Genomic DNA, 26,791 nt, shown 5'->3' on the forward strand with positions numbered 1-26,791 from the left:
TGTATATTCTGTTTTGGGTGGAGAGTTCTGTAAATAGGTCTATTAGATCCATTTAGTCCAATGTTGAGTTTAGGTCCTGAATATCCTTGTTAATTTTCTGCCTCAATGACCTGTCTAATACTGCCAGGGGAGTGTTGAAGTCTCCCACTAGTATCGTGTGGGAGCCTATGTCTCCTCGTAGGTCTCTAAGAACTTGTTTTATGAATCTGGGAGCTCCTGTGTTGGGTGCATATATATTTAGGAGTTAGGTCTTCTTGTTAAATTGAACTTTCTACCATATAATGCCTTTTTGTGTCTTTTTTGATCTGTGTTGGTTTGAAATGTTTTGTCTGAAGTTAGGATTCCTACCCCTGCTTTTTTGCTTTCCATTTGCTTGGTAGATTTTCCTCCGTCCCTTTATTTTGAGCCTATGAGTATCATTACGTGTGAGATGGGTCTCTTGAAGACAGTGTAGTACTGGGTTTTGCTTTTGTATCCAGCTTGCCACTCTGTGCCTTTTAAGTGGGGCATTTAGCCCATTTCTATTCATGGTCAGTGTTGATCTGTGTGGATTTGATCCTGTCTCTGTGCTGTTAGCTGCTTATTATGCTGGCGTGTTTGTGTGGTTGCTTCGTAGTGTCACTAGTCTGTGTATTTAAGTGCATGTTTGTATTAGCTGGTCTTTCGTTTCTGTATTTGGTGCTCCTTTGAAGATCTCTTTTAGGCAGGCCTGGTGGTAATGAATTCCCCCAACATTTCCTTACCTGAAAAGGATCTTATTTCTCCTTTACTTAGGAAGCTTAGTTTGGCTGAATATCGAATTCTTGGTTGAAGAGTTTTTCTTTAGGAATGTTGAATATAGGTCCCCAATCTCTTCTTGCTTGTAGGGTTTCAGCTGAGAGGTCTGCTGTTAGGCTGGTGGGGTTCCCTTTGTAGGTGACCTGCCCTTTCTCTCTAGCTGCCTTTAACATTCTTTCTTTCATATTGACCTTGGAAAATCTGACAATTATGTCAGACGTTTTGGGGATGATCTTTTTGTGTAGAATCTTGCAGGGGTTCTCCGTAGTGCCTGAGTTGGACTGTTGGCCTCTCTAGCAAGGTGGGGGAAGTTTTCAGGAACGAGGCCCTGAAATATGTTTTCCAAGTTGTTTGCTTCCTCCCCTTCCCTTTCAGGAGGCCAATGATTCATAGGTTTCATGGATTTGGCCTCTTTACATGATTCCATACTTCTTGAAGGTTTTTTCATTGTTTTTTCTTTATTTTTGTCTGTCTTATTTCAGAGAACCAGTCTTCAAGTTCTGAGATTCTTACCTCAGTTTGGTTGATTCTGCAGTTAATACTTGTGATTGCATTGTGAAATTCTTTTTTTAAGAATCTTTTTTGAGAAGGAGTCTCACTCTGTCACCCAGGCTGGAGTGCAGTGTCATGATCTCAGCTCACTGCAACCTCAACCTCCTGGGTTCAAGCAGTTCTCCCGCCTCAGCCTCCAGAGTAGCTGGGATTACAGTTACTTGCCACCATGCCAGGCTAAGTTTTGTATTTTTAGTAGATACGGGTTTCACCATGTTGGCCAGGCTGGTCTCGAACTCCTGACCTCGGGTGATCCACCCATTTCGGCCTCCCAAAGTGCTGGGTTTTGGGATTTGGCTGTTTGGAGGACACACAGCACTCTGGCCAGTTGAGTTACTGGGCTTCTTGCATTGGTTCTTACAAGCAGGTTTTTAAAAGTGAAAAAGGGGACAAGGGGCTGGTCTCTGTAGAGCTGCAGATGCAGCTCTCTGTTCTGCAGGATGGGTTTGTTAAAGTTGTGAAGAATAAGGCCTACTTTAAGAGATACCAAGTGAAATTTAGAAGACGATGAGAGGGTAAAACTGATTACTATGCTCGGAAACGCTTGGTGATTCAGGATAAAGATAAATACAACACACCCACATACAGGATGATAGTTCATGTAACAAACAGAGATTTCAGAGATTTGTCACATTGCTTATGCCCGGATAGAGGGGGTATGATAGTCTGCGCAGCGTATGCACATGAACTGCCACAATACAGTGTGAAGGTTGACCTGATAAATTATACTGCAGCGGATTGTCCTGGCTGCTGCTGGCCTGCAGGCTTCTCAATAGGTCTGGCCTGGACAAGGTTTAAGAAGGCGAAGTGGAGGTGACTGGTGGTGAATACAATGTGGGAAGCATTGATGGTCGGCCAGGTGCCTTTACCTGCTACATGGATGCAGGCCTTGCCAGAACTACCACTGGCAATAAAGTTTTTGGTGCCCTGAATGGAGCTGTGGATGGAGGCTGGTCTATCCCTCACAGCACCAAACAATTCCCTGGTTATGATTCTGAAAACAAGGAATTTAATGCAGAAGTACACGGAAGTGCATCATGGGCCAGAATGTTGCAGGTTACATGTGCTGCTTAATGCAAGAAGATGAAGATGCTTACAAGAAACAGTTCTCTCAATACATAAAGAACAGCGTAACTCCAGACATGGTGGGGTGTAGGAACCAGCCCCACAGGGTCGGTGGGTTTTTCTCCCCGTGTGTGGAGACGAGAGATTGTAGAAATAAAGACACAAGACAAAGAGATAAAAGAAAAGACAGCTGGACCCAGGGGACTGCTACCACCAAGACGCAGAGACCGGTAGTGGCCTCAAATGCCTGGCTGCGCTGTTATTTATTGGATACAAAGCAAAAGGGCCGGGTAAAGAGTGTGAGTCATCTCCAGTGATAGGTAAGGTCATGTGAGTCACATGTCCGCCGGACAGGGGGCCCTTCCCTGTTAGGTAGCCAAGGCGGAGAGAGAGCACAGCTTATGTCATTATTTCTTCTATGTTCTTTTCAGAAATATCGAAGACTTTAATACTTTCACTAATTTGCTACTGCTATCTAGAGGGCGGAGCCAGATGTACAGAGTGGAACATGAGAGCGGACGAGGAGTGTGACCGCTGCACTGACGCTACCGCTAAACCACAGTCCGCTTGGCAACGGGCGTCTTCCCAGACGCTGGCGTTACCGCTGGACCAAGGAGCCCTCTGGTGGCCCTGTCCGGGCATGACAGAGGCTCACATGCTTGTCTTCTGGTCACTTCTCATTATGTCCCCTCAGCTCCTATCTCTGTATGGCCTGGTTTTTCCTAGGTTATGATTATAGAGCAGGGATTATTATAATATTGGGATAAAGAGTAATTACTACCAACTAATGATTAATGCTATTCATATATAATCATATCTATTATCTAGATCTAGCATAACTCGTTTTATATATTTTATTACGCTGGAACAGCTCGTGCCCTCCGTCTCTTGCCTCGGCACCTGGGTGGCTTGCCGCCCACAGTGGGGGAGAGAGGTAAGAAAGCTCGTGCTGCTTTACAAGAGAGTCCAGGCTGTGAGAAGACGCCCAAGAAAGAAGTTCGAAAGAAGAGGCAGAACCGTCCCAGAGTGTCCTTTGCTCAGAAGAAAGATCGGTAGCTCAAAGAAGGCAAAGCTTCCTCAGAGCTCAGGAGCTGCTGAGAGCTCAACCGAACAATTCCCTGTGAGGATTTTTCAGGTCAAGACAGTAAACCTACAGACAGAAAAAAAAAAAAGAAGGACGAGGAGTGACCCACACAGCTGTTTGTCAGGAGTCCCCACTGTTTACAGGGCGGCCGTTGACTGGTGATTAGCTGTGCGCTGTTGAACTCTGGGGTCTGAGTGACGGCCTGGCGTGGGGCATGTCAGGTTCATTCATTGCTACTTGGTGTCGGTTGGTCTCTAAGGCAGGGAGGGCGGCTGCTCTTATTCCAGGGCCTCTCTGGGCTGATAACTTAAAGGGACCCACATTCCTCAGATAAAAGCTGCTTTCTCATCTGTATCTTTTATAGTATCCTTTAGAATAAACAGGTAAATGTACATAAGCACTTCCCTGAGTTCTGCGAGCCGTCCTAGCAAATTAATCGGACCCAAGGAGGGGATCATGGGAACCCCGCTTTGCAGCCAGTCAGAAAGGAGCATCTGGGTGGGCCGGACCTGTGATCGGGACCTGGGGTCCGAGTGGCTTGTGGGACAGCTTCCCCTTGTGGGGCCGGACACCATCGCCGGGCAGATGGTGTAGAGGCTGAACGGAATTATAGGACACCCAGCTTATGTCCCTGGAGACAGACACGTCCGGCCACAGAAGCGTTCTGTGTCGAGTGCAGAGAAGAAAACGGCTTGTTGTTCCTCTTGTTCTATTCATGGAAGAAGATTTCATAAAGGGCCTTACCAGGTGACGGGGGAGGTGGCTGTCAGGCTGTGAGGTGAAGGGTGACGTGAAGGTGGGGGCGTGTCTGAGGGCAGGGCCAGGCGAGACCTTCCTGGCCCTTAGACTAAGCCATTATAAACAACTGTCTATCTTTAAAACAAAATTCCAGAATAAACTCAAACTGAATCGAAACGAGATGTGTCTAGTTCATCGGCCGTGCCGTTTGCAAACGCGTAAACAGCAAAACTGATCTTATACTGTAGTTTTCTGTAAATAAAATTCAAAAAGCCCATCACCCTTCCTGGATGAATGGTCATTTCTTGGAAAATAACGGAACGCTCCTTTTCGTTCAATTACATAGGATACGTTTCTCACAAAAAGATGAAAAGACCTGAGAAGCAGGTACGTACTTGATGCGCTCATGTTTTCTCTTCTGTCTGTTGGCTGGTGCACCGATCACAGGGAAGGGGCCGTGCTCAGCACCCAGACGCTCTGGCCCCACCCCCAGGGCAGCAGCAGAAACCAGGGGCTGCTCTGAGTGTGCCTCCTCGGGTGCAGGTCCCGGCCTGCACGGGGTGTCTGTGGAGGCAGGACTTTCCGGGAGCGGGGTGCGCGGTCCAGGGCAGAACAAGGCCACGGGGCTCCGGGATGCTGTGTAGTGCTGTGGGCCCTTGGGGCGACGGTGGCCGCTCAGTGAGACTGAGGCCCCGGGGGCGTCGGGTCCCTGGATCCCAGCACCGGTGAGGGTGTCCTGGCCTCTAGGACGTCTTCCAGTTCCACGTTTCCTCTGTCCCTCAATGGCTTCTCCAAAAACCAGCTCAGAGCAGGAGGCTCCTCCTGGCTGATGCCCAGACGCCATCTGCAGGGCAGGGTCAGGGTCCCGGAGCCCACTGATGCCCTGACGTGCTTATGAGCAGCTGGAGGGGGCCCTTCGTGGGGCCTGATGCTCACAGGTCCCAGCTCCACCCCTACCCCGTGTGGGGATTCGAGCCCCGTTCTCATCTGAACACCGCAGAGGGGGCCGAAACACACGTGAGAGAACCCGGGAGGCCCCAGCCCAGACCCAGCCTGGGTCACCGGGCCCCCTGTACATTCCCTTAACGCCCGGCTGGGATGCTCCCAGGGCTCGGCCCCTGCGGGTGGCTCCTGGGCCTGGGAAGGGGACGGTACAGGACTGTGCGTGTCCTTGTTGCCCGCTGACTAGAGGTGCCGTCTCCCGACATGATTCCCCCTGGAGCCTGGGCCTCACTGGGTGCTCTTGGCCACGGGCCCTTCCCTGGCAGCCTTGCTTTCGTACTCACCGTGGAGGCTGCTTGCCTCATCCTGCCACACTTCCCACAGGGGCTGCCGTCCTTCCCTGATGCTGTGGCCTGACGGGGCGGGAGGCTGGGGTCCCGGGTGTTCTCCAAGAGCTCCAGCTGTGGACGCTGTGATATTTCACCCCTCCTTCCAGGAGGGCCGCAGGCTGAGGCTGAGACACGCGGTTTCCCTTGAGGCGTTCCCAGCTGTGGCCTGGCCTCCGCCGGCTCCCAGATGCCCCCGGGGAAGGCACAAATGCCGCTGATGTCAGAGGGCAGTGTCACGGATCCGGCCCCAGAAGTTTTTGTGTGGGGCCTGCCTGCCCTCCTCCCCTGTGACCTGGGGAGGCCCAGCCTTGCAGGGGAGGGTCACTGCCCCTGCATGGCACTAAGGCGGGAGGCATGCAGAAGGAGAGGGACGGCGGCTTAGAGACCCGGCGTGTGAGTGGCGTGGAGCCCACCGTGGTTCCCAAGGCCCCTGGGTCAGCACCTCCAGAGCAGGCCTGAGGCCTCGGACACACAAGGGAGTCACAAGGTTCTTGTTTCTGCTTCCCGTGGATGACCGTCCTGCCCATGAAATCCAGCAGAGCCTGAGGCTGCTCCCAGTACATCCAGGAGGCTGAACACGATGCAGCTGGGCCCTCTCCTCCGGCCCTGCCCTCTGCTCTGAAGGCTGACGCTACTCAGCCAGGCCCAGGCACCTGACCCCTCCCCAGCGTCACCCTGCTTCTTGCTGGGTGTGTGTGAAATCGATTTTAAGCCTTAAGGAGGTGTAAGTGACGCACAGTAAGCTAGAGTGGTTAATGTGCTGCCCCACAGGCTGGGACCCGTGGCTACACCGTGAGGCCATCGCTAGCGTCATGCAGTGCCATGTCCACCTGCCTGCCATGCCCCTGCAGCCAGCTTGGCCCTCTCTGGCCCCGGTTTGCCTGTGGGCCGGGGGTCCTGTGAAGGAGTGTGAGTGGGCACGGGCTCACAGCCCTGGAGGGTCAGAGGTGTCAGGGACGTGCTGGAGCCGCATCTCACTCTGGAGACCAGCTCAGATGGAGAAGTGGGTGCAGGCCAGGGTGGCAGGGCAGGGAAAGGGTGGGGCAGGGGCGGGGCAGGGGAAGGGCAGGGGCAGGGGCAGTGAAGGGGCAGGGCAGGGGTAGGGGCAGGGGCAGGGGCAGGAGCAGGGACAGTGAAGGGGCAGGGCAGGGGCAGGGGCAGGGGCAAGGGAAGGGGCAGGGGCAGGGGAAGGGGCAGGGGAAGGGGCAGGGGAAGGGGCAGGGGCAGTGAAGGGGCAGGGGCGGGGCAGGGCAGGGAAGGGGCAGGGGCAGTGAGGGGGCAGGGGCCGGGCAGGGCAGGGAAGGGGCAGGGGCAGTGAAGGGGCAGGGGCAGGAGCAGGAGCAGGCACAGTGAAGGGGCAGGGCAGGGGCAGGGGAAGGGGCAGGGGCAGTGAAGGGGCAGGGGCAGGGCAGGGGTGGGGCAGGGCAGGGAAGGGGCAGTGAAGGGGCAGCACAGGGGGCAGGGGCAGGGCAGGGGGAACCCACCCCGGGCTCCCGAGGTCGGTGTCCAGACTGCGAGTCCAGCCTCAGGGTCCAGCAGGCAATAAGCTGTGCAAGTTCCCTTCCCAGGCGCCGGGACCTGCCCCCAGGGTGACCCTTGAAGAAGGAGGAGAAATTCCCTGCAGCCCAGGCACCAACAGCCCTTACTCCCCAGAGTGCCCTGCGGGGAGAACTGCGGAGCTGAGGCAGCTTGAGGAGGAGGCAGGTGGGCCCTGCAGAAGGCCCAGAGCAGCTCGAGATGCAGGGGCAGCTGCCCGCGGGGCTGTCCCAACCTGGGGGCCCTTCCTTGCATCCTCGGAAGGCACCACCTGGAGCTGAGGCCCCGCTCTGGCTTCCCAGCTGCCTGCTGAGTTTCGTTGCCACCTCTTTCTTCCTCCCCAGTTGACCAATGAGCCCACCCTGGTCCAAAGAGCAAGTCTGGGTGAGAATCCCACGAGAATCCCAGCACCGACTGACTATCCTGCTGCCCCCACAGAGCCCTGGGGACCAGCCGCCCCCACACAGGGACCCAGAGAACAGACCCCCCCCCACAGGGACCCGGAGACCAGACCCCCCTACACAGGGACGCAGAGACCAGACCCCTACAGGGATCCAGAGACCAGCCGCCCCCAGAGGGACCCAGAGACCAGACCCCTACAGGGATCCAGAGACCAGACTCCCCCACAGGGACGCAGAGACCAGCCGCTCCCCCAATAGGAACCCGGAGACTTGCCCCCCTCCAACAAAGACCCAGAGACCAGACCCCCCAACAGGGAACCGGAGACCAGCTCCCCAATGGTACCAGCCCAGGGTGTCTCACACCCAGGGACCCAGTGGCCCCGAATGAAGTCTGCTGTGTTTTAACAAGCATCATTGAATCTTGTTTCCTTTAACACTGCTCACCTGCAGGCCATCGGCCCCACCCCACCGAGGCACCGAAGCCACAGGTGCTGCAGTGGAGACAAGAGTCTTTACCCTGGCCGCTCAGCCCATGCCAGCGTCCTGCACTCCCTTGGAGGCACAGACCCCGGGACTCATTTTAAACAGTGTTTACCAGGAGACACAGACCACAGATACACAGCCCACGTGACACAGGACCTAGTACTCAATTCAGATGACTCAGACCACGAGAACTCAGCCTCCTAAACACACAGAGGAACACACAGGCACAGCTCCAGCACATCCAAATGCACCACCGCCTCCGCCACCTGGGCACACGGAGGGTGAAATTTCAGCCCACACCAGTGGCACCAAGAAAGTAGCCCAGAAAATGTGTCCTCATCCTACCACAGCACAGACTGCTACTGTCACCTCGAGTATTTTACCCAGCAACACAGCCTCACTATGACTCCAATACGAGTATTAACCCTAACAGGGAGGCACTACGTGCCAGAGTTCCTCACTCCACGAGGACGTGGGCCACGAGTGCTCTCCGAACCAGGGCAGACACATAGGTACTAACCCAGGCTATCCCTCACCAGGGTACTCACTCCACTAGGACCTAGACCAAGGGTACTCTCTGAACCATGACAGAGACATGAGTACTAAACCAGCCAATCTCACACCAGGGGTATTCACCCCTCTAGGACCTGGACTTGGAGTAATCTCTGAACCAGGGCGCACACACGGGTACTCACCCGCTATGTCCCTGGCCGATGTCAGCCCTGCACCACTTTGTGGCTTGTCCAGTGACCCTGTCTGGGAGAGGCTGGGGGGCGGCTGGCAGGGAGGGACTTGAGCTCTGGGTGCCTCTGCTGCTGGTTCTGACCTGCAGGCCTCCCTGAAGGGCTGTGTTGGGTATGGTTGGAGTTGTGAGTATGGAGCAAGGAGTCTGCTGCGATTACAGGGGAAGTTGTTGATATTTATGTAGAAAAGAAGTAATTTGAGTGAGTTTAAGAGTGTCCTCTTAACAGTGGTTTTCCCAGTACCCACGTCCTGGGATGGGAGTGGGAAGGAAAGGCAGGCCCTGGCAGCCCCAGTCATTTCCTGGGACACAGGACAGAGGTGTGAGGTCCAAGTCCACGCCCACTTGGGTCTGAGCGGCGCTGCTTGTCCTCTGGAAGTCGGCCGCCTGCAGATCTGCGGCCGGTGGGGTGGGGTGCAGCCTGGGGTCCGGGGTCCTGGGTCCTTGCAGCCACGTCTGTGCTGAGAGCCACATCTGTGCTCAGGCACTGGCCCTGCAGCCCCCAGGAGGCCTGGACAGCCAGTGTTGGGTGGTGGGAGCTGCCCTGTGGGCCCCAGCTCACCCAGCAGCCCTCCCTCCAGGCCCAGAGGAGCCAACACGGCGGGCATGAAGGACTTGTCTTGCCGCTGAGCCCACTTGCCGCTAACCTGTCTCACTGGGAGACGCTGCTCTTCTACCTGTGGCCCGAGGGACAGGCCTCTCACGTGTGCCAGGCCCTCCTATGCCCCTCCTGCTCCACCTGCCCTGAACAACCACAGCACTCAGATGCCTGCTCAGACTTGGCCCCAGGGACCCTCCAAATTGGCTTCTCTGTCCCTGTCGCCAGTAGCCTCCCCAGATGCCCACCAGGCCCCGCCTCCACCCCACTGTTGACCTGGCCTCACAGCACTTTGTCCTCACGGGGTGCTCACCCTCTCCCTCCCCCTACCCCGTCCCCTGCCTCCCTGGGCACACACTGCCCCTGCAGACACAGGGTCGGCCTCCATCTGCCCGAGGTACCCCCACCCCACCCACCTCAAAGGCTACAGAACAGTCCTTGGCCTTGAATATGACAGGCAGAATTTCCACCTGAAGGTGCCTGTGCAGTAAAGGCTCTGCGGAAGCCTCTGGGCCCAGGTACAAACCCTGACAGTGCAGTGGAGAGGAAGTGTGATGAGGTGAGACACAGAGGAGCAGGATCCACGTGAGACACGGAGGAGCAGGGTCCACGTGAGACACGGAGGAGCAGGGTCCACGTGAGACACGGAGGAGCAGGGTCCACGTGAGACACGGAGGAGCAGGGTCCACGGTCCCCACACAGTGAATACACCCACTGTTCCAGCTCAGGCCAATGCTGGTCCTGACAGTGTCCCCCAAGAAATGCAAGCACCAAGGGTCAGGGAGCAAGTGGCAGGACCGGTCAGGCGCCATCTGGACACTGGGTAGGTGTGGGAGTGCCCGCTGCAGCCAGTCTCTGCACATGGGATGCATTCACCACATCAGTGCAGGGCCCCGAGCTCCTTCCAGGGTTCCTAGACAGGCTTCCTGCCATTGCTGTCACTGATGGGCAACCCTGCGGCCTAGCGTGTGGCTGCTGAGCTGACCTTCTGCTAAGGGCCCTCCCAGGGGACCAGTGCTCCCATCCAGCCTGCAACCCTCCTGAGTCCCGGTCAGGCAGGTGGAACGGGAAGGCCCCAACCGAGCCCCTTCCCCGTAGAACAGGTGGGGGCTACTCAGCTGCCCAAAGCCCCTGCAGGGGTGGCTCATTCAGAGACAGAGCAGGCCGGCCAGATCCGAGCCCTGTCCAGGGCCTTCGTGGGAGACGCAGCAGACAGCACTGTGTGTCTCCCAGGACTGGAGGCCTCCTCAGCTAGGACCGCCCCAGAGAAGAACTGTCAGGGTCTGGAGGCACAGGCGGCTTCTGTTTCCTAGTCCTTTAAGCTGACTAAAGTCATCACAGTGTTGCTGTGTGGTAGGTTACACACCCGCACAGAGGCAGGGCGGAGGGGCCGCCTCACGCCGTTCCTCTGAAGAGCATGCGCACACATGCACTTACCCTCAAACACACGTGCATGTGTGCACACAACTCCCACAGAGGGACCTACACACCACACAGGCACACACTGTCACACACTCACATGTCGACACCCACACAACCCACATGCCACACACACAGGCACACAAGCACACTCGCACAGGCCAGCATGCATGCACGCTCCATCGCATCTGACATGCAGGCACACGGACTCACAAACACACAGGCCTACTCGCACAGGCCGGCATGCACACATGCTCCATCGCATCCGACACGCAGGCACACAGGCAAGCACACTCACACAGGCCAGCATGCACCCACGCTCCATCGCATCCGACATGCAGGCACACGGACTCACAAACACACAGGCCGGCATGCACACATGCTCCATCGCATCCAACACGCAGGCACACAGGCAAGCACACTTGCACAGGCCGGCATGCACCCACGCTCCATCGCATCCGACATGCAGGCACACAGGCAAGCACACTCACACAGGCCAGCATGCACCCACACTCCATCGCATCCGACATGCAGGCACACAGGCAAGCACACTCGCACAGGCCGGCATGCACCCACGCTCCATCGCATCCGACACACAGATACATGGGCACACACAAGGAAGGAAGTGGCAGGAAAGTCAGATGTGGAATGCAGGGTTTGGCTCTGACTCCATGGTCTAGTGGAAGCTGACTCCAAGCCAGGAGCCCCTCGGGGTGGTTGGGCTGTGGATGTGGATGCTCCAAAACGTTACGTGCAGATGGATATGGCCCAACACCGGTCCCAAGTGGACTCACGAGGCTAAGTCAGTACAGAAACACACAGAGGTTTAATGTGCAATGTTGACTTTCTTTGGTTGAATGGTGGGACGCCTCTCTGCTCAGCCAGGGGCACTGAGGGCAGAAAGTTCATGAGGGGCTGGAGGGGCCAGGGAGAGCAGCCTCACCCCGGGATCCAGGACACAGAAGGGGGCCACACACTCAGGTGCCCCTCTACCCCCATCGAGGGCAAGAAAAACACACGGGGATGCTATTAACCAGCCTCACAAAGAACAAACAATGCCAAGACTGTATTTTTGTGTGGACGATTCTGCACCTACAGTGTGTACACAGCACAGTGTGGGGATTCGGGTTCACATCAGCTATGGAAGCAGGTGAGAAGGTGAGGCAGAGGCAGAGCCACCTGGCAGTCCTCCGGTGGCCCATCTGGTCGACCTGTAAGGACACACGGGGTTTGCTGGGAGGAGCACACTGCGGGTTACTGCATCACGGTCAAGTTTACCGACACCCCGGGAAGTGAGGCTCCTCATACTCAGACACTGAGTGCCAGTCTCTGGAGAGCCCTTCCACCGAGCAGGTGCTGGGAACACTCCCCGACACCCCTCTTCTCGGAGGTGCACGCTAGGGAGGCTCCGCTCCTGGTGAGACCTGCCGATCGGATAGCAGAGCACACCGACGAGTCTGCCGACATTGACGTTTGCAGGGTGAAACAATCTCCAATGAAAACTCAGTGCATGGGTGGCTGGAAACACACTACTATGCGTGTGCGCACATGTGCATGGCAGGTGCAAGTGTTAAGTATGTGTGCGCATGTGTGTGTGTGATATGCACGTTTGTGTGTGTGCATGTGTATATGTGTGATATGCACATGTGTTTGTGTGCGTGTGTGTGTATGTGTATGTGTGTGATATGCACGTGTTTGTGTGTGCATGTGTATGTGTGATATGCATGTGTTTGTGTGTGTGTAGGTGTGTGATATGCACATGTGTTTGTGTGTGTGTATGTGTGGGTGCACACGTGTCACAGACAAGGAGGAAGAGGGAGGGAGGGAAAGCTGTGCACAGTTTCACACCCATGGCCCTCTGGACTCCCTCCCACCTAAGGACGGGCCATTTGCTTTCACAGAAGGCTTGTTGTCATCCACATCTGTCCTTTGAGTCAGGGCTTGGTGCCCAGATGTTCATGGAGATGAGAAAAAGGGAAAGGGATTTTGTCCATGAGAATCTCCCGTCTGTCAGCTCCTTTTCTTTTTGGAATAAACCTTCTTGTTGCTAAGTGCCTATACTGGAGTGGAATCCAGTCCCAACGGTGGCTGGTTTTGGAAGTTGAGTCTTCACTAAAGGATGTCTGGGCATTTTCCCAAGGCTTGAGCCCCCCATTGGCCCTCTGAGGCTGACAGCCATCCCCAAAGTCCAGAGCAGCCCCCAGCACCCGTGGTACTCTCAGCCCTGCAGGGCTGGGGCTATGACAAGGACGGGGCTGACAGGGGACACTGAGTGGGCAGAGGTGTGCAGGGGCCCTGTGAAGCTGCAGGGGCAGCTCAGACACACGACAGCAGAGGGTCTCGAGGGTTCTGCCCAGAGCGAGAATGCTGGGGACAGACCTGCCGCCACCACTCCCGGAGTAGAACGCAAGACACACACATTGAACACTGGGAAAGATCAGGGCAGCCCCCTCCTGCGATCTCGGCCCTACCCGGCCACACCAGGGAAAGCCAGGACTCCGTGGGCGGCAGGGCATCTCGGGCAGGGCCATGCTGGGGTCTGGGTGGGTCCTTTGATGGAATCCCCTGCTCTGCCTCTGGGGTGCCCCAGGACAGAAACCCGATGACCATGTGCGGGGACCAGCACGTGGAACTGGGATAAAGGGAGTGGGCGTGGCCCAGGGCGTTTCCCCGCTGAGGTCTTTCCAAGGAAGGGGGCGGGGCGTGAACTGCTGCTGAAAGGAGGAGTCCCTTCGGTGCCCCCAGGGACCTCATGTGGCAGATGGCCCCACTCTGCTCTGAAGCTCCTCCGGGAACACCCTGTCCTCTGTCCCGTCTACACAGTAGTTTCGTTTTTCCAGGGTCCCGTTCGGATGTTGCCGGTCCCGTCGGTGCCAAACGGCAGGCCTTCTAGCAAGTTACCCTTGGGCAGCCCGTTCTGGCTGGGGCCACCAAAGGGCAGGGACTGTGTCCTCCGCAGCATCTCCAAATGGCTGGGCCTGAGCGCTGCCTCCCTGCCCGGCTGTGTGGGGCAGCTGTAGAGGGCAGGGCTCCCATCGCTGCCCTCGGGCTGGGTGACCATGGGGAAGGGGTCGCCCTGGGCGCAGCAGGCCAGCGTATGTGCCCCCGCTGGGCCGTCCAGAGAGCTGGGGGGGCTGTCTGTGCGCGAGCTGCGGGGGCTGCCATCCAGGCTGGATGGGATGTGGTAGGCGTACTCGGGCTCCTCTGCCGGGTGCCGGCTAAAGTAGGGCGGCTTAGTTCTGCCCTGAAGGCACCCATGCAGGTGGGGGTCGTGCCCGAAGGCGCCCTCCTCCTGCAGGTGCACGTGCGCCTCGTCCGCCGTCAGCGGCTCGCAGTGCATCTTGGCGCAGCACGGGGTGGCCGGTGACAGGCAACTGGCGTGGCCCTGCGCGGCCTGCAGGTTGGTCATCTTGCAGGGGCCTGGTGGGTGCGCGAAGCCCCGTGGCTGGCCCAGGCCTGGTGAGTGCAGGCAGGCGGCGCGGCCCAGCGCGGCCCCGTTGGCGTCAAGCGCGGGGTGGGCGTCCTTGCGGGGTGGGCAGCATGCCCACCAGCACTGCCACACGTCTTCGCGCTTGGCGCAGTGGTGGATGAGCACGAAGAGTCCCAGGGTCACACAGAAGGCGCCATACAGGCAGCTGAAGACCATGTCCAGGAAGTGGCCCTGCGACACCGCCAGCGCCCCGAAGGCCCACGTGGCGGTGAACAGGAACAGCGTGAAGGCGGCGGCGCGCAGCTGTGCCTGGAATGAGTGCTCATTCTGCAGCACTGAGGCGCCGGGGGCATCGCGTGCGGGTGGGGTGCCCGGCCGGATCCCATGGCTGCCCTCGGGCGTTGCCAGCCGCCGCTGCTCCTCGGGCTGTGTGCGCAGCTCGTACCTGCGCCCCGGGTGGCGCCGCAGCTGCACGTAGGTGCCCAGGAAGTACACGCAGGTGACCAGGGTAATGATGGCGGCTGGGCCGTAGAAGGCGCCCAGGCTGGGCTCCCAGGCCATCCAGCAGCTGTGGGGAGACGCACGTCAGTGTCAGCGGGGCCAGCACGGCCAGGACTCAGGACTCCTGCAGAGCAAAGGGCCCTGCACCCACCCGGACTAGCAAAGTGGCTTTGCACAGCTGCGGCTTGGGGGCCTTGGGCATTTCTAGAGTTGCTGAGAGTGTGGATGGCAACTGGGCCCTATTGGCCCTACCAGCTTGCGAGGTGGGGGAGCCAGGAAAGTGTCCCAGGTGTGGGTGGAGGCGGAGCCGGGCAGGGGGCCAGGTGCAGGGCGGGTCTGGGTGGCAGGGGCAGGAAGGACAGAGCTGGGTGGTTGGGGCTGGTGTGGGGTGGGTGGGGCAGGGAAGAGGTGGAGTGGGGTGGGCGGGGCTGAGCAGACGGCAGAGCTGGATGGGTGGGGCCAGGCAGAGGGTGGAGCCGGGTGGGCGTGGCCAGCGTGGGGTGGGCGGGGCCAGGCAGAGGAGGGGCTGGGTGGGCGGGGCCAGGCGGCGGGCAGGCGGGTGGGCCATCCTGGGGCCGCAGAAGAAACTGAGGGCCCTGAATCAGGGGTTCCAGGCTGGCTCTGGGCACTAATGGCTGTATGGCCGTTCCTACTCGATGGGGTTTCCCTTCTCAGCTGAGCTCCGTGCTGCTGCCAAATTGCTATTTGTCCCCAGGCCCCTCCCATAGAAGGCAAACCAGGCCTGCCTTGTCCAAAGGCAAATATTAGGTCGGAGTTCCTGGGAGAGGAGGGGGCGCTGCACACTCCTCGGGGGTGCGAGCTGGGAGGGGCGCAGCTCTGGGCGAGCCCCAGGCCCAGGCCCAGGCCTTGCTGCTTCGTCCTGGGCTTCCCCACCACAGGTGCCTGGGAGGGACCTCGGGCAGAGCCCACCCGCTGCTCCCAGCTCCGGCTCTGGGCGCCCGGTACTCACTACGCCGCGTCCTCGTCCTCTGTCCCGTAATTCCTGATGTTCGTGGCAGCCGTGACCCCACAGATGATAAAGGGGACCCCTCCGCTGACAAGGTAAAACCTGCCGGAGAGGAAGGCGTTGACCCCCTTGCAGACGCCGCCTGCATCCTCCGGGGACAGCGTTGTCCCCCACTCTGCGGGGCAAGGGAGAGCAGCAGGTGCGGGCGGAGCAGGAGGAGACCAAGAACCCCGATCCCCGACCCCCGACCACTGACCGAGCAGCCAGTGCCGGCCTCGCCTGGCCTCCCGCGGGCCTCTGCACCAGGAGAGGGCCCTGGCCAGGTCCTGTCACGGGTGGGCCCCGGGAGAGCTCCGTTGGCTGCGGACTTCTCTGCAACTGCAGGGAGCCCCTGGCTGCAGGTGGGACTGCTCCCCAGGGCAGCGTGGGGTCACACAGGGAGCTGTGCATCCCACCGGGTCCCCAGGTCATGCCCCCTCCCCGCGGGTAGTGCGTGGCCAGTGACTAGCAGTGCCCCGTTTTAAACAGTTTTAAGGCCCCGCTCAGCCTCAGGGGAAGAAGCTCGGAGGGCTGAAGTCTCTGCTCCCGGTCAGACCCAGGAACCTGGCCTTGGAGGGGCAGAGTCTCATCCTGACAGGCGCGGCCCAAGCCCAGGACAGGGGCTGACCTTCCCCTCTGCAGGGCCTGGCAACGGTGCTGAGGGCGCCCAGGGGTCCACGCAGGATGCTGCGTGTCCTGGATTGGGTGCACTTGCTCACCGCCTCCAGCCCCCACCCAGACCCATGAGACAACCCCTGGCTGCCAGCCCTATGGAGCATGGGTGACCTGGGGGCCGGCTCAGAGACCATCCCCCGTGGGTGCTGTCTCCCTGGCTGCTGTGAACACCTGGGTCGGCCACAGACCCCTGCCCCACACGTTCAGTGGGCTCCAAGGTGCAGGGGTGGGAGGGGTTGGCCTGCGTCTGGTAGTTCTCGGGGACTCCCCAGGAAACCTGTGTTTCCCAGACTCTATATCCCAAGAAGATATCCTTCAAGAATCAAGATGAAACAAAGACACTTTCTGATAAAAATAAAACTAACAGCATTTGCCATGTATCGACCTGGATTTCAGGACATGTTAGATGAAATTCTTCAGGGTGGACGGGGGGTGGACCCTCCTGCAGGCACCCCACCTGTGGGAAACCCTGACCAGACCTGCACGGTGGGCCTTGGGCCGGGGGTCCACGCTGCGGACTTCACCAGAACAGCGGGGAGCCCCTGGGCTGCTTGGAGGGACTTGGACTGTCTGGAAGGAAGGAGGAACACCAGAAACGCTAGAGGATAGACATAAAAGATTTGTCTCCCCCTTCTTAATTTCCTCCCTCTTTCAATGACTGTTTAAAGAAAGGACTTTAGCACTGCCTTGTGGAGAGCACTGGGGATGGTGCTCTGCCCAGCATCTGCAGAAGGAAAGGTGGGAGGCAGAAAACCGTCCTATATAGTCGCAAGTTTTCTGTAAATATATGAAGAGAACAGTTTTACTCTACGTAGGCTGTGGAAAGTTTGTGGATTTTAATCCATTAGAGCAACCATAAGAAACTAGGTTAAAAACTAGGCAGGGCGCGGTGGCTCACGCCTGTAATCCCAGAACTTTTGGAGGCTGAGGTGGGCGGATCACGAGGTCAGGAGATCGAGACCATCCTGGCTAACACAGTGAAACCCCGTCTCTACTAAAAAGTACAAAAACAATTAGCCAGTCGTGGTGGTGGGCGCCTGTAGTCCCAGCTACTTGGGAGGCTGAGGCAGGAGAATGGCGTGAACCCGGGAGGCGGAGCTTGCAGTGAGCTGAGATCGCGCCACTGCACTCCAGCCTGGGCGACAGAACGAGACTCCGTCTCAAACAAACAAACAAAAACATTAAAAGAAAAATTTTTGAAAAATATTAAAATAATCCAAAAGAAGGAAGTAAAGGAGAAATGGAAGAATTCCAAAGAGCAAAACAATCACTTAAAGTGGTAAAAACGGAAAACAAAGAGTAAAATGTAGACTAAATCCAACCAGATCAAAATTCCAAGTAATTTTAACAAGCTAAAAGCTCCGATCCAAAGGCAGAGGTTATCAGAATAGATAGTAAGCTCCTGGGACATGGTGACTAGAATAGAAACACTTTGAATATAAGACACAAGTAGGTTGAAAGTAACTGGATGGAAAAAGCCATGCAGTGCCAACTGTGAGATGAAGAGAGCTACAGTGGCTACATGGATGCCCGGCAAAGTAGACGATAAGACAGTGAGATAGAGGGGCCCAGGGGATGCAGAAGTGTCCAGGATGGACCCACAGCACACCGGAGTGGTGCAGGACGGACCCACGGCACACAGTTGCGGTGCAGGACGGACCCACGGCACACAGTTGCGGTGCAGGACGGACCCACGGCGCACACTTGTGGTGCAGGACGGACCCACGGCGCAGAGTTGCGGTGCAGGACGGCCCCACGGCGCACACTTGTGGTGCAGGACGGACCCACGGTGCACAGTTGCGGTGCAGGACGGACCCACGGCACACAGGAGTGGTGCAAGACGGACCCACGGCGCACAGTTGCGGTGCAGGACGGACCCACGGCGCACACTTGTGGTGCAGGATGGACCCACGGCGCACAATTGCGGTGCAGGACGGACCCACAGCACACAGGAGTGGTGCAAGACGGACCCACGGCGCACAGTTGCGGTGCAGGACGGACCCACGGCGCACAGTTGCGGTGCAGGACGGACCCACGGCGCACAGTTGCGGTGCAGGACGGACCCACGGCGCACAGTTGCGGTGCAGGACGGACCCACGGCGCACAGTTGCGGTGCAGGACGGACCCACGGCGCACAGTTGCGGTGCAGGACGGACCCACGGCGCACAGTTGCGGTGCAGGACGGACCCACGGCGCACACTTGTGGTGCAGGACGGACCCACGGCGCAGAGTTGCGGTGCAGGACGGACCCACGGCGCACCACCGGCTCCGGGCTCCTTCCCGGTGAGCAGTGCAGGTCGGCCGGCAGAGGGCGCTGGAGGCCGCCGCTTTTCTCGCCGCCGCCGCTGGGCAGTCACCGCCGTGGACGTGCAGGCGCGGAGCTGGGGCCGGGGGCGGGGACGGGGGGGCTCCTCTGGGTCCAGCATCCACCATCCACCGCCTGACGTGGGCCCCTCGCAACAGCCTCGGCCCACCTGTGTCCGGGGAGTTGTTCCCGCCCGTCTGGCAGCTGGGAACACCCTCTCCTATGGCTCCGAGCCCCAGCCAGGGTAGGGGTCCAGCTTGTCCTCCTCCTCTGGGTGCTGACGAGTCTGTCACTCAAGCATCATCTTCTGTTACGTCGAATCCCGTCTAAACCCCAGGCAGACTCTGGGCGTCGAGGAATGCCCCCCCCACCCCTCTGTGCCCAGGTGCCCAGCGTTGGGGAATGCCCACCCCACCCCTCTGTGCCCAGGTGCCCAGAGTCGGGGCAGCGGCTCGCACGCCAGGGCCACTCACTGGGACATCTCCGGGTTACGTGATTTCTGGGGGTCAGGCCAACCACTGCCTTTGGGGGAAGGTTTCTAGAAAGGGAGGGCGGATCTGAATCTCGGTGAAATCCTAACAGCTTCGCCTTGGGAGCTGTCAACCCGACCCAGAGGTGTCCAGAGGAGCAAAGCGGGAGCTGACTCACGGCAGAGCACATTGCTCAGAGCCTGGGGAAGGTGGCCTGGCCAGGGAGGGTGCAGAGCCGGGGAGGGTGCAGAGCTGGGGAGGGTGCACAGCTGGGGAGGGTGCAGAGCTGGGGAGGGTGCAGAGCCGGGGAGGGTGGCCTGGCCGGGGAGGGTGCAGAGTCTGGGACCAGCCCTGAGTGCACCGCCACGTGACCCAGGGCCAAGTGAGGGAGGAGCGGCCATCAGTGCGGGGCAGGTAGATGAGCATCGCATAGGAGCACAAGAGCTCGGTCCTGTGTGGGCTGAGTAACACCCCCAGACATCCAAGTTCTCTTCCCTGAAACCAGTTAAGGTTTCACCTCACGCGTCAAGAGGGACCTTGCACATGTGGTTAAGTGAGTGATGGTGAAGGGCGGAGACTGCCCTGGGTTGTTTGGCTGGACTGACGTCACTGGGATCCTCTTAAAGAGGGACGACAGAGATCCCAGTGGAGAGAGGACGCGGGGCTGCTGGCTTTCAGGGTGGAAGAGGCCCCAAGCTCAGGAGTGACGGTGGCCGAGGCAGCCCCAGAAGGTGCCGGGGGAGGGAGGCAGCCCCAGAAGGTGCCGGGGGAGGGAGGCAGCCTCAGAAGGTGCCGGGGGAGGGAGGCAGCCCTGCCCACACCTGGACGTCCGCCCAGCAGGGCCCATTTCGGACCTTAAGGCCTCTCGACTGTCGGATGATCCCTCTGAGTTGCTTTAGGCCACTGAGCTTTCTCCGTGGCCACAGCAGCCACAGGAAGGCGGTGCGGCCCCAGCTGTGCGGTGAACCCCAGCTACACACAGTTACAGGACAGACGTGCTGCTGCCAACGGGGTGACTGGGGAGCCTCGTGGAGGAGACACGGTGTGGATGTGTCGTGAGGACGGGTGCCTTAAACCGTCCCTAGAAGCACGAGGCACCCAGTATCACGGACTTTGGGTTCCAAAGCTGATTCAGCGAAAGGGAAAGTCTCTGCGGCTCCGGCTGATGTGAGGAACAGACACAGGCTCCGGCCCGTCAGTGAGGAAGGGTGGGCGGCCCAGAAGAGAGCGGAAGAGACCTGCGCACGCTTCACAGAGGAGAGGAGAGGAGAGGACGGCGCAGCCAGCAACGCTCACAGACGGGCGCAGAGGGACGAGCCCAGAGAGACGGGCCCAGAGGGACGGGCCCAGAGAGACGGGCACAGAGGGACGGGCACAGAGGGACGGGCCCAGAGGGACGGGCACAGAGAGTGGCGCAGAGGGACGGGCACAGAGGGACGGGCACAGAGAGTGGCGCAGAGGGACGGGCGCAGAGGGATGGGCCCAGAGAGACGGGCGCAGAGAGTGGCGCAGAGGGATGGGCGCAGAGGGACGGGCGCAGAGAGTGGCGCAGAGGGACGGGCGCAGAGAGACTGGCGCAGAGAGTGGCGCAGAGGGATGGGCGCAGAGGGACGGGCGCAGAGAGTGGCGCAGAGGGATGGGCGCAGAGGGACGGGCGCAGAGAGTGGCGCAGAGGGACGGGCGCAGAGAGACTGGCGCAGAGGGACGGGCACAGAGGGACGGGCACAGAGAGACGGGCACAGAGAGTGGCGCAGAGGGACGGGCGCAGAGAGTGGCGCAGAGGGACGGGCACAGAGAGTGGCGCAGAGGGACGGGCGCAGAGAGACGGGCACAGAGAGACGGGCACAGAGAGTGGCGCAGAGGGACGGGCACAGAGAGACGGGCACAGAGAGTGGCGCAGAGGGACGGGCGCAGAGGGACGGGCGCAGAGAGTGGCGCAGAGGGACGGGCGCAGAGAGTGGCGCAGAGGGACGGGCGCAGAGAGACTGGCGCAGAGAGTGGCGCAGAGGGATGGGCGCAGAGGGACGGGCGCAGAGAGTGGCGCAGAGGGATGGGCGCAGAGGGACGGGCGCAGAGAGTGGCGCAGAGGGACGGGCGCAGAGAGACTGGCGCAGAGAGTGGCGCAGAGGGATGGGCGCAGAGGGACGGGCGCAGAGAGTGGCGCAGAGGGATGGGCGCAGAGGGACGGGCGCAGAGAGTGGCGCAGAGGGACGGGCACAGAGGGACGGGCGCAGAGAGTGGCGCAGAGGGACGGGCGTAGAGAGACTGGCGCAGAGGGACGGGCACAGAGAGACGGGCACAGAGAGTGGCGCAGAGGGATGGACGCAGAGAGACTGGCGCAGAGAGTGGCGCAGAGGGACGGGCGCAGAGAGACTGGCGCAGAGGGATGTGCGGCGCCCCTGCCAGGGATGGGCTTGTGAAGACTTAGCGGGGTTAGAGCTGAGCCCCTCATGGGTGGGAGAAGCCTGCAGACCACCTGAGCCCTCGGAGACCAACGTGCCACAGTCGGCAGGAGGGATAAAGGTTTAAGCCCCGTGGTCTCGCCAGAATCGGGTCCCGTGCAGCCATGGACATGGGGAGCCCCAGCTACCGACGGTTACAGGACGGGCCTTAAAGAAGCACGTGCAGGGAAAGAAATCAGAGAAATCTGATATGAAACTACGTGAGACAACAACCCCAGGCACACACAGCTCGAAGCCGGTGCAGCCTGGGGATGCGTGTGCCGGGCTGGCGAACTGGGAGGAAAGACAAGGAGGCCCCAGGGGCAGGCCAGGGAGGCACGGCCGGGGGTGTGGCCGGCCCCAAGGTTCCCGCTTCTGCCCCGCGGGTCGTGACCACAGTTTCCCGGCCGTGCGGGGGTGTCCGGCCAAGATAGCAGGTTCCTGGGCGGCGCTGGTGTGTCTGGCATCTTCCTAAGTGTTCCACTGCACTCTCAAAAATGATTAAATTTAGAAAGTATTTTTAAAAGGAAAGAAAAGAAAAGAAGAAAGAGACAAGAAACAGGCCTGTGATGCGGGTGGAGCTTCGCAGTGGAGGGGGCGCCTGCAGCTGACCCTGCCCAGCCCCTCGGCCATCGGCCCCTCGGCCCGTGCCCAGCCTGAGTGCTGCCGGCTCCGTGATCCCTCTGGGCACACTCGCCTGCTGCTGGTTGGAGCTGATGGTCGGAATCAGCGCACGCTGGGACACGGGGAAACGGGGCGAGGACGCAGACTGCGGGTGTGATCCCGCCACGGCTCTGTTCCCGCCATGGCTGATGCTGCACACCTCTCCCCGGGTGCAGTGGCACCATTACAGCCTGAGCAAAAAGGTCCCAGACCCAGGTGCCACCTAGGGCAGCCCTTCTGAGACTAACACTGTGTCCCTGGGCTCAGGTGAGCAGCACTGCCTCTGCCTCCATGCTGCTCCTCTCCTTTCACCACATGCATGCTCACATGTGCACACACGTATGTTTGCATGACACTTCCACGCGTACATGCCCCCCCACTTTCACACACTGGAACACACATACCACGTGCACACTGGCACACATGCACACTCTCACACACACTGGCACACATCACACACACAGGCACACACATTCACATGCACACATATGTACAGGCATGCACACACACACTGGCACACTGGACATGCACAGACACACACATGCACACATGCACACTGGCACACACCACATGCACATGCACACATGCACACTCCACACATACATGCGCACACGCACACTGGCACACTCCACACGCACAGGCACTCACATGCACATGCACAGTGGCACACTCCACACACACAGGCACTCACACGTGCGCAGGTGCACCTGGGCTTTGCAGGTCCTGCGTTTTTCACGGGTGGAGGCTGTGGGAACCCCGGGTCGTACAAGTCCATCAGTGCCATTTTTCCAACAACGTGTGTTCATTTTATGTCTCTGTGTCATATTTTGGTAATTCTCTAAATATGTCAAACTTTACCATTATTACTATGGGGAGCTGTGATCAGTGATCTTTGGGGTTTCCATGGTAGTTGTCTTGGGGCACCACGAACCACACTCGTATAAGACGGTGAACTTAGTGGGTAAATGTCCCGTGTGATCTGGTTGCTCCACGGGTTGGCTGTTCCCCATCTCCCTCCTATTCCCCGAGCCACAAAAATATTGAAATTAGGCCAATTAATAACCCTACAATGGCCTCCAAGTGTTCAAATGAAAGGAACAGTTGGACGTCTCTTGCTTTATGTATGAAACTGGAAATCATTACGCGTAGTGAGGAAGGCATGTCAAAAGCAGAGATAGGCCAAAAGCTCGGCCTCGTGACAAACAGCCACATTGTGAACGCAAAGGAGAAATTATTGAAGAAAATGAAAAGTGCTCCTCCAGCAAACACATGAATGATAAGAAAGTGTGAAACAGCCTCATGGCTGATGTGGAGAAAGTTTTAATGGTCTGGATGGAAGATCAAACCAGACACAACATTCCCTTAGGCCAAAGCCCTAATCCAGAGCAAGACCCTTAAGTCTCTTTAACCCTATGATGGCCGAGAGAGGTGCAGCAGAAAAGACGCTCCAAGTTAGCAGAAGTTGGTTCGTGAAGTTTAAGGACAGAAACCATCTTCAGAACGTAAAAGTGCAGGTGAAGCAGCAAGTGCTGATGGAGAAGCTGCAGCAAGTTCTCCAGAAGATCTGGCCAAGAGAGTGACGAGGGAGGCTGCACTAAACAAGAGATATTTTTTTCTTTTTTTGAGAAGGAGTCTTGCTCTGTCGCCCAGGCTGGAGTGCAGTGGCGTGATCTCAGCTCACTGCAACCTCCACCTCCCAGGTTCAAGTGATTCTACTGCCTCAGCCTCCGAGTAGCTGGGATTACAGGCGCCCATCACCACACCCAGCTAATTTTTTGTATTTTTTGTTGAGACTGGGTTTTGCCGTCTTGGCCAGGCTCATCTAGAACTCCTGACCTCAGTTAATCTGCCCGCCTCGGCCTCCCAAAGTGCTAGGATTACAGGCATGAGCCACTGCGCTTGGCCTAAATAAGAGATTTGCAACGCAGATGAAACAGCCTTCTATTGGAATAAGATGCCAGCTAGGACTTCCATGGCTAGAGAGAAGTCAATGCCTGGCTTCCAAGCCCCCAAGCACAGGCTGACTCTCTTGCTAGGGGCTAACACAACCAGGGACTTTGAGTTGAAGCCAGTCCTCCTTCACCATTCTGAAAATCCCAGGGCCTTTAAGAATGATGCTCAATCTACTCTGCCTGTGCTCCGTAAGTGGACAACAAAGCCTGGTGACAGCACATCTGTTGACAGCATGGTTTGCTGAATATTTAAAGCCCACTGTTGAGACCTACTGCTCAAAAAGATTCTTTTCAAAATATTGCTGCTAGTTGACAATGCTCCTGGCCACCCAAGAATTAGAAGTGGAGCCTGAAGATGGCACTGAATTGCTACAGTCTCATGGTAAAATGTAACCAGTGAGGAGTTGCTTCTTATGGATGAGCAAAAAAATGGCTTCTTGGGATGCAATCTGCTCCTGGTGAAGATGCCGTGGACATTACTGAAATGACAACAAAGGATTGAGACTGTTTCATACATGGAGTAGACCAAGCCGTGGCAGAATTTGAGAGGATGACTCTAGTTTCGAAAGAAGTTCCACTGTGGGTAAAATGCACCAAACAGCACTGCGTGCTACAGAGAACTCTTTTGTGAAAGGAAAAGTCAATCAATGTGGCAAACGTCATTGTTGTCTTATTTTAAGAAATTGCCACAGCCACCCCAGCCTTCAGCCACCACCACCCTGGTCAGCCCCGGCGGCCATCCACATCGAGGTGAGACCCTCCACCTGCAGGAAGATTATGACTTGTTGAAGTCACTAGCATTTTTTTTTAGCAATAAAGGACCAGTGGCTGTATGGTCCGCAGAGACCTCAGGTCATGGTTGCGGCCTCCTCTGCCACACCCATCTCAGTTTGCACTTTAGCTGAAGCCCTCACCTGTGCCGTGACTTGAGCTGTGCTCCATGTGGGGTGTTTTGCGGGTGTGCGTGCAAGTGTGATGTGAGCGTGTGAGTGCGTGTGTGTGTGCACGTGTGCAGTCCAAGTATGTGTATGTGTGTGGTGCGTGTGATGTAAGTGCATGAGTGTACATGCACATGTGTGCAATGCGTGTGTGTGGTGTGTGAGTGCGTGTGTGAGTGTGTGAGTGCATGTGTGTGTGATGTGTGTGTGCACACTGAAGAGGTGGTACAGGTTCAGGTCCAGACCACTGCAATAAAGTGAGTCACACAAATTTTTTGGTTTCCCAGTGCACATGATATGGTTTGGCTTTGTGTCCCCACCCAAATCTCATCTCAGATTGTAATCCCATAATCCCCATGTGTTGAGGGCAGGACCTGGTGGGAGGTGACTGGATCAGGGGGTGGCTTCCCTCATGCTGTTCTCATGATATTGAGTTCTCATGAGACTGAAGGTTCTATAGGAGGCTCTTCCCCCTTCACTCTTCCCTTCTCTCTCCTGCCTCCTTGTGAAGAAGGTGCTGCTTCTCCTTCCCCTTCTGCCACGACTGTGAGTTTCCTGAGGCCTCCCCTTCACCTTCCCCCATGACTGTAAGTCCCTGAGGCCTCCCAGCCATGCAGAACTGTGAGTCAATTAAACCTCTTTCCTTTATAAATTACCCACTCTTGGGTATTTCTTTATAGCAGTGTGAAAATGGACTAATACAGCACATAAAAGTTGCATTTACACTCTACTGTGTCGACTAAGTGTGCGATAGCATTATGTCTAAAGAAACAATGTACAAACCCGAACTTAAAAATCCTGTGGGCACCGTGACCTGAGGCCTCTGCGGACCATACAGCCGCTGGTCCTCGAGGGGTTTGCTCTCTAATGAAAAGGCAGTTTGGGAAACGAGGCAGGAAGAGGCTGGTGGGGCCTCAGTTCCTGAAGACGGTGAGACCAGAGAATCATCTGGAAGCTGGTGCCAGCGCTGACTGGGGGCAGTGGTGTCAGCTTGGGGACACATTCAGCTCCCCGCAGGGCTCACCTGGCTGGCCTGACCAGCTGGCTCATTTCCTCCCAGCCTCCACTGTCAAACACAGCTTTGCCAGTCAACCGGCCACAGCCCCACCTGCTGTCCCGGACAGGGGAATGACCAGCACGTGGGCAAAGGGAGGGGTGGGAATGATTGCTGTCTGGCCACTGGCTGGAGCTGGCAACTAGGGTGACAGGGGAGCTGGGCCTGGCAGGGACTCCTCCCAGGATCCCAGAATGAAGTCACCAGATTGCAAGCCACCTAGCAGGCAGTCTCGTGTCTCGAAGTCACTGCCAGCTACCCTTGTTATTTCAACCACTGAGGCCACGTGTGCAGAACCCAGAAATACATGGGACTCAGTTGAGGTCAGGGACACTGTCAATCCCCTTCTCCAGGCCCATCCCAGATGCTGAGCTGACAACTGACAGCCTCCTCTTGGCCGTCCACAGGCTGAGCGCCAGGAGCACCAGCCCTGAGCAGGTGCTTGGGCTAATGAGGGCCTGATCCTGGGGCCTCCTGGCCCAGGCAATCTCCCGGGCTCTGCCCTGGCCACGTCCACAGTGCACGGGACCTCCCAGGGGGCAGGTCTGGTGTGGCCACACTGAGCGCTTGGCCTCTGTGGGGCTCCAGGCTGGATGCACCATCAGTAGGCTGTTCCGTGGGTATTTGCTG

At 58.0% G+C, this 26,791-nt stretch overlaps 1 protein-coding gene and 1 pseudogene across 2 annotated transcripts in view; one reads left to right on the forward strand and one right to left on the reverse strand.

Annotated features, from left to right (window-relative positions):
- Window positions 1-1,747: 1,747 nt before the first annotated feature.
- On the forward strand, window positions 1,748-4,072 carry LOC129463826 (large ribosomal subunit protein uL18-like; annotated as a pseudogene).
- Window positions 4,073-11,777: 7,705 nt separating this feature from the next.
- The window catches only part of ADGRA1 (adhesion G protein-coupled receptor A1), a 43,171-nt gene continuing 28,157 nt past the window's right edge, over window positions 11,778-26,791 (reverse strand). For both annotated transcript variants that reach the window (XM_055244937.2, XM_063616210.1), the window contains 2 exons: window positions 15,628-15,726; window positions 11,778-14,724 (listed from right to left, as the gene is read on the reverse strand). In XM_055244937.2, coding sequence (XP_055100912.2) covers window positions 13,542-14,724; window positions 15,628-15,726 — 1,282 coding nt within the window. In that variant the 3' untranslated portion in view covers window positions 11,778-13,541. The remainder of the gene's footprint in view (window positions 14,725-15,627; window positions 15,727-26,791) is intronic.

Source organism: Symphalangus syndactylus, chromosome 2 (genome assembly GCF_028878055.3).
Source record: "Symphalangus syndactylus isolate Jambi chromosome 2, NHGRI_mSymSyn1-v2.1_pri, whole genome shotgun sequence".
Lineage (NCBI taxonomy): Eukaryota > Metazoa > Chordata > Mammalia > Primates > Hylobatidae > Symphalangus > Symphalangus syndactylus.